This window comes from Opisthorchis viverrini (genome assembly GCF_000715545.1).
Source record: "Opisthorchis viverrini unplaced genomic scaffold opera_v5_74, whole genome shotgun sequence".
Lineage (NCBI taxonomy): Eukaryota > Metazoa > Platyhelminthes > Trematoda > Opisthorchiida > Opisthorchiidae > Opisthorchis > Opisthorchis viverrini.
The window spans coordinates 1,724,330-1,732,151 of NW_008751731.1; the positions used below are offsets into that span (position 1 = coordinate 1,724,330).

At 42.1% G+C, this 7,822-nt stretch overlaps 2 protein-coding genes across 2 annotated transcripts in view; one reads left to right on the top strand and one right to left on the bottom strand.

Moving 5' to 3' along the window:
• T265_04527 (hypothetical protein) overlaps positions 1–7,822 on the top strand; it is a gene marked incomplete at both ends in the record, with an annotated part of 35,210 nt that overhangs the window by 18,203 nt on the left and 9,185 nt on the right. The gene's annotated exons all lie outside the window — the stretch shown is intronic.
• T265_04530 (hypothetical protein) overlaps positions 1–7,822 on the bottom strand; it is a gene marked incomplete at both ends in the record, with an annotated part of 29,688 nt that overhangs the window by 2,469 nt on the left and 19,397 nt on the right. The window contains 2 exons of the mRNA XM_009169285.1: positions 4,319–4,395; positions 6,222–6,571. Coding sequence (XP_009167549.1) covers positions 4,319–4,395; positions 6,222–6,571 — 427 coding nt within the window. The remainder of the gene's footprint in view (positions 1–4,318; positions 4,396–6,221; positions 6,572–7,822) is intronic.

Consider the following 7,822-nt stretch of genomic DNA (forward strand, 5'->3'; position numbering starts at 1 on the left):
TCATTTTAGGTGGTCAGCGCATGGCGAAATAACATTACTTCTAAAAGAAAACACAAATTACCTCCAAATATCAGATGTCGGATAGCATAGAACGTACTTACCAATAGGTGCGTAGTTATCCAGTAGCTGATTCAGCAAGTCATCTAAATTGAGAAAAACGTTTTGTGGCTAAAAGAAACTTCGATGAAGGGTGAGGATATTGTGGGACCACATAGAAGGTAACATGCCTCATCTAACAAACGTAATTGGTATTGAATCATCTACTTCTACCATATGTGTCTGGCAAGTCCTGGATTTACTTGTTTCTTTTCACCAACAATGCCTGGCACCAAACACAACATCGCTATCAGTAATCCTAGGAGTGAAGGCATCGTTTAAGTTTCTTCTTTACAGAGGCCTTTTATTTGCTGGCAGCTATCTGGTGATTTGTTGCGTTCCGTCCACAGATTGCACGCAAAAGACATTGCCCCATTTTACGGGACTCATTATCCGCACAGTGCTTGTAGCTGAAAAATGTTTGCGAGTGGATTAAAACCTTTTTTGACAAAATGTTGCATTCTTTGCTCAAACTAGAAACCATTCTAATATACGGTCACATTTTAGCAGTTCATAAATTTTCGTTGTCCACTGAAGCAATCAAACCTCTGGAGGAAAAGTCTGGTGGAATAGTTTCTCAGCATCGCTGAGACCCCAGGATGCCTAAATGAGGCTCCAAAGTTTGGATCGGTACGCTGAACTTAACTGCCCGATTGCTTTAGTCCATCAGAGACAAGTCGTGGCTTTCGAAACTTAAATTCCATTCCATTTAACGGAGTACACCAGGATTGATCAGACTAGTATCTTATGAAATCGGTGATTTCGCCTGTTTTAAGTTAGCGCACTGTGAGAACTGAATCCACTACTCAATTTTCCTTAGAAGATCTTCGACTGAAAATGTTTATCCCGGATTCTCTCACTTGTTTCGTATGCATACGATGTAGCGTGGTTTCATGTATGGCATGCGTCTGCTGTGACACGCGTTGAACGAAAGCTAACTCAAACTCAATTATTTTCTCGTTATATTGCGCCTTGTTTCAATACTACGGGATCACTCAGAGTGCCTGGGTGCACCATTCCCTGTAAATCAGAAGAGAGTCTTGTCCAGCTATTTGTTATTTATCGATGCTTCTTGTTATTTGTTTGACATACTTAATTCAAATCTTGCGGCGTCACATGGTGGTTTGTGAATTTTCTCTCTGATTGGGAGTTGAGAGCATACAATCACTTGGTCAGGTGAGTTTTCCAGTTATATTCATATGGCGGGTCTCAATAAGCACAAGATCAATTGTGTTAAGGGACTAATTACCGCAAGGGCGATTTTGGCCTGAATAATGATGTTTCACATGGGCTGCTTTGCATTCACAATTCGCCGAATAAAATAATGGCCAGTGTGTAAAACCTCATGTTCAAAATTCTCTTATGCCCTCAGCAGGCTGGTCAGTAAATAACGTATATTTTTGTTAGGCACCTGAAGGAAGACCGCCACAAAAAGTTTTTCAGTGCGACACACTCCTGGTGCACAGGAATATCAATAGTACCAACCAGAGGTAGTCTGTTCTCATAGGGTAGTGCAGTGAAAAATAAAACGGAAAATAAACGTGAAGTTTGCAAAGACGGAGAAGCAATTATACATAAATGGGAACAATCGTGGCGTGTGGTTTCCTATGCAGCTTCGCATGTAAGAATACAGAGCGTTCGTATTTAGCCGCTACCTGAGACATGACCGCGTTAGCCAAAGTTATCCACGATATAATGAGCAAACTGCCCTCGATCGTGAGCCGATTAAGTTAACCAGTGCAACTAAATCGCATGTTGGATGCATGTGCGTGAATATTCCAAATATCCTATAAAATGTCTCGCCTGCGTATGCCTTTGAAGGGCAATTAATGGGGTCTCAGAGAATGGATTTCTCCCAGGAATTGCTTCCCACTTTGTCGAAGCGGCATCTCTTACGAGACAGTTCTGTCATTGCATGTGGGAAACTCTGTTCACAACGTGTGGTGTATTGATTAAACAAGCAATACTGATTTTCATGAACATTTCAACAGAGGGTGGATCATAGATGACGTTACGAGTAAAGAACTTTGAGGAAATAACAGAGACATCTCCGAATAGTTATGGAATACACCTCCAGCCTGGGTAAACTGCATTGGCTTTGGGTTCTACTGGATAGGCGTCTCGCCTTCTCCAGAAATAAATACTGTTGAACAAAATTTTACACTAAATAGGTCAGTGTGAATTGTGGTGGTTTACAATTCTAGGCCCAAAACCTCACAGAGTCTTATGAACCATAAATCTGAAGTGTAGGAAGAACACGAAGGAAGTTTCAAGGCATGCAAAACTCATGTAGTTGCGATAAATCATAGATACTCTCAGGGGGGTTGGCTAAACAACAGGTAGCTTTCAGTACTGCCCATGCGATCGATGAGTGGATAGAAAGTCCACTACCGGCATCACTCTTGGGACGCATCAGATGGGCCTAGTTTCCTAATTAATATCGAGCCTACTTAAAACAAATACGGAAAAGCACTCGGATGCTAAAGAGGCTTGTATTGACGAGTGAGTTCAGACAGTTTTAGTGGATCTGCTTTTGGCTAGCCATTGATTTTGTCAACAAACATATCGTTACCAATCAATAAGTAATCAATTTGTTTCGATGGGTTGATTTCATCGCTGCATTTGTATGCCATTTGAATGAAGCAATAGGTCAAAAAACGGATGATCTCCTGCTCTCTTAAAAAATGTGTTGCTGAGTCTTTCAGACCGCGATACACATGCTTCAAACTATCACAGAGCAAGGCTGATGTCTAGCTTTTTCCTCATGCTTATCTAACTCCCGCCAACATGTAACACGCATACATTGTGGATTTAAGACCAGTGATTGATAGTTTTAAGCAACAAGAAGAAGTGGTTCTTAACGGCATCAGGAACATGCCCTCAAAGCAAGCACTCTTTTCTTGGCATATACACGGCTTGACCTAACTACAACCTCGAAATCCATTTTATTCTCTCTGTCCACTGATCTCTTTGAGCTGTCTTGCAAGTCCTTGATTACCGATCCTTGTGGACCTATTGATGGGGTAGAATATCTACCTCTTTATAGCTCCACATCAGTGACTGAAAAAGCTCGGTTCAAGAGCAGTCTTCTTAATCCAAAAGTCATCATCATCATTTCTAATTCTCCGTGCAATCACAGAAACCAGAATCGATGGGGCGGGAGAGACCAAAAACAAAAAACTGTTTCACCGCGAACGTTGAATTTATCTGTCGACTTCCAGCACCACAAACTCCATCGCCGATTTGCGCCACGATGCCTCTGGTTGAGGGGGCGTACTGCCTCGTGCCAGGATATTTTATTTCACTCTTCTTCAAACATTTTATGAACAACTACTCAGTCGCAACTCATAGGAGCACGTTTGAAACCTACCTACGAACTTTTCAGCCTTCTTCACGAGCCGGCATGCACACAGGTCACCGAATCAATGGCTACACCAATAATTTGTCTTGAGCTCGTACCTAAACCAAGAAAAATTCTGGGCCGAAGTGGTGAACTGGACGGTTTATTCTGATACGCAAAGAGATTTCCCAAGGACTTCAACCTACATGACCGAATCGATTTTGATAGTCATAGAATATTATGAGTATGCTCACTGGTACCATCATTGGGGTCAGGAGTTAGTCCTTCATTGTGCTTTGAGCATTTGCCTCAAAAATCAGTAGTAAACCAGTCTGAATCTACAAAAATCGACAGTTTGGTAAGTCACGTCTCTTGGGTTTACTGTAGTACGAGTTGGGAGGCAGTGTTCTCCAAACGAAACTCAATTCAGTGCCTGGATTCAGTTAAGCAGCGTGGAGCTGCCTGAAATTCGTTATGAAATGGTTGTTGCAAACATTTATTCTTGCAGTGCTTGGAAATACGTGAGGCTGTTTGGATCAAGCTTTTGTTTCATGAGCTTTTCGTGAGCACTATGCTGGCTACAGTGAATGTCTATGCTAGTGGTGAAAAGTGACGGATCAGAGAATTTAGAGCACGCGTACGAACGCAAATCGTTCAGTCGGAAACTTCAACCATACATTTGACCCACAGACGACCTGAATCCATCCAACAAATAAAAGCCACTTGTGGCCGAACGGTTAAGTGTTCAAACTACTAGCCGGGAGGTCGCGGGTTCGAGACTCTTCGGAGTTTCGTGAGATGCGCACTGCTGATGATTCCCAATAAGGATGAAACAGCTGCGCAGTGCTTCTCGGCTTTTCAGCATAGATTGGCTTCACTTACAGGACGAAATCTCCCCAGAAATGAAAAAAACTAGATTCTGGACTCGGTTTGTTGGACAACATGATGGTCTGCAACGACTGCCAACAAAAAGAAAAATGTTACGGACAGAACATAACCTCGTTGTGGTTCCACTAGAGTTTTCCGGCAGGATAACTAAAAATTGATGCAAAAAATCGCGGATTTGGCTTTTGGCAGGTAAATCCTGCAAGATGCTAGTTAACCAAGGGTGCAAGCTTGTTGGTTGCTCAAACTGGTCTCGGAAACATCTCGGTCGTGTATCAAGCCCATTCTTTTCGGTCTGCATCTAACGGTGATTTTCCAAGGAGGTGAGCCATTCGACTATCGGCTTCAAGAAATGCTGTTCTACGCCAGACATTTTCATGCAGATAGCCTGTTCCACCAGGACGGGCTCCGCATTCGTGTAGTTAACCAGAGGTTTTCACCGCAACTATACAAATGTGGTCTCTCTTAACTGTCTTACCCCGAAATTTATTGACGAGTGACAAATGCTCTCTCGAATTAGGCAGGATTTTGTCAAAACTTTCTCATATCAGGCCAGCACACAATCGAAAACTTAGGTAGGTCCGATTAGTTCACGGTTCTGTTGAGTCAATGGTTAACTTTGCCAGAACTGGGAGTTTACTTTACCGACAATTCACACGTTTCCATCGCTCGGGAAAAAATTCGTATAACCGAATCAGTCTGAACGCTGAATGATCAAGCTGTGCAACTTACAATTGTAGGTGAAAAAGTAAAGTGACGCTTTTCGAAACAAGGATTTTTTACTAAATTATTCAAATCATTTCTGTGAGTCGATTCTTCAGTTGAAGCTTCATTTCCATTAGCCTCCCAAGTCAACTTGATAGGCTGATTAGTTTTGTTCATCAACCATAGTTTCTGCTTGTCTGAATGGATCAGTGGACTAACTAATTGTGTGATAGCCCCTCATGTGCCATCGAGCTTGATACTTGGTGCTTAAAATGTAATTCGTTAATTATTTTCCATTGAACTCGAATAGATGAACCTAATTAGGTTCGTCAGCTCACTGTTGGAAATCACACAAACGCCTCGAATTAATGGGGCCACTTCTGGACTTCTCCGTTATTCCGTAAGGAAACAACAATACCTTTGTTAACCCAAACGCAGAGAGTTCTACTTCAGTAGCTATCAAGGCTGCTTAGATAGCTCTGCTCCATGCGGTTCTTTTGACCCTCGGTATTCCGCTATTCCATCTGATCGTAAGGACATTGCAAGGCAATCTAAGCGGGATCGAAAAGAAATCCGCGTTTGTTGTTCCTGTGGCATTTCGGTTTCACTGTGAACACAGCAATGCGACCATATATACTACAATCATGGTGCTTGTGGACAGATGCTGGTTGCCACAGATGCGTTTCAAAGGTGAATAAAAGTCGTGCTGGCTTTTGCAATCCATGGGCCATTTGATAATCACGTATCAGGTTTATGGAAAACATGGTTCCGTGATGACAGAATTCGGTGTAGCACACAATCCGAACCATAAGACAAATTGCCTGGCGGTTTACGGCAAAACTCCGGTGCAGGCTGAATATAGACAGCTTTTTTAGAACTACTCATATATTACGAGTCAAAGCAGAAGGCTATCGAACAGTATTTATCCATTGAATATCCGGCTAATAATGCGAAAATAGAGCGTAGTCGTCCGCAAACAGCAGCACTCGGGCGTTCAGGAAGCCCCATGAAGATGGGTGTTAAAGAGAAGCTGGAGTTGGCTTACTTAGGCCCATCCACGGTGCCAATTTGTTGACGGTGCGATGCCTACATTCCATGAAGAGGTTGTTTCCAATCACGCTTCTTTCGAGTTTGTATTGCAACCAAAGTTAAACCAATCGTGCATCGACTGTTTCGAGCTACATGGTCGACGTACCCATTGAGAGAATCCCTGGTAGACATTGAGTGTTTCTGTATGCAAACGACGCGTCCACTCGGTTGAAGGAAATTGATGACCACTGGATGAAAGCTTGCGGGTGCACTCTGTAAACTTATAGGTTTGTTTCATTAGATAGTGAAGATATTCGTCGTCCACCATATGCGGTTTATGCATGACGATCTCACAGCTTTCATAATGCAGGTCATCTTGGTGTACAAGCTGCGTACGGTCGAAAGCTATTCGGACAGTGTCTAATGTTGGATGAACCAGGTCTTCAGCTAGACTATCTGTTGAGGAGAATTCCGGTACCTTGGTTAGCGGAGGTGGTCGCTGACTTGTTTTCTGTCCTGTAAAATTTGGATGAAAGCGTTTTATCACCAGTCGATTTGATATAATCACTGCGTTTTTAGGAGTGTAATTAAGCGAAGCGATGGGTCCGTGATTGTTGTCGGTGGTTTATTACGGATCCGACGGACTGAGCACAGAGAGGATAATGCCAAAGAATTTAATTTTTTCCCAAGTTGTGGGTGCGACCATACGAATACGACATTCGGCGGCTAAAACAGTGTCTCCCAGTTCGACGCTCACCGGAACGTAATCTGGTTGTACCAAAATATGTTGTCTTTCCTCATTTTTCTGGGGTTAATCTCATTTCAATTCGCATTTGCGGGAAACCGAGGATGCAACATGGATATTCATGTGTGGATAATGACGGATAGGCTGTTACACTATTGCAGAAATACGGTCCGCATGGACAAGTCTATGGCTTGATGGTTATTCAGCGTGGGAAGCTTGTCTCGCTGACCCAGAAAACTTGGTTGTACGTATGAATTACTAAGATACTGGAAGATACCTTTATTAAGTTAATTATTACTGAGTAGATTTCGTTACCTTTTAGGAATAGTGGCAAGGAACAGCGATACTAAGAAAATTAAACGTCTCGTTGTAATTCAAATTCAATTTCGATGAGACGAAGCACGGTTCACTTAATTCTCAGTTGATCGATGTCACAAATACTAATGATTGAGAATCACTTTTTCGTTTATAAAAGTGAACAGGAATTGTGTGAAACTTCACAAGTGTTATAGCATTTGGTGTCCCAGTTGCCGCCTAAATTCGGACGACCACTAAGTAGATATAGGATAGCTATGTCCAAACAACCGAATTATCGACGAAAGCATGTGCTGTGTGGTGGAATACAATTTTCAGCCCATTTGGACTTATCGGGATGCTCTGCATAACCCCGAGTTCAGCTGAGGCTCTGCATTGTCAGGAAGTTGTTGAAGATGGTCTGCATGGTACGCAGCTCAGATTCTGAAAAAAGTAGTCTTGATACGATTACGGCTGCGGCTGTAATGTTCACTCATGAAGAATTCAGATAACGAGGCGTAACGTTGTTCAGATAAATATAAATGCATATATATATATATATACATTTATATATGTATATGGATGAATAGTTAGAAAAATCGAAAGGTTTATAGACGGACAGACAGACAGACAGGCGGACAATCAGACAGACGAACAGATAGACAGATATATATATATATATATATATATATATATATATATATATATTAGAGAGAGAGATAGAGATA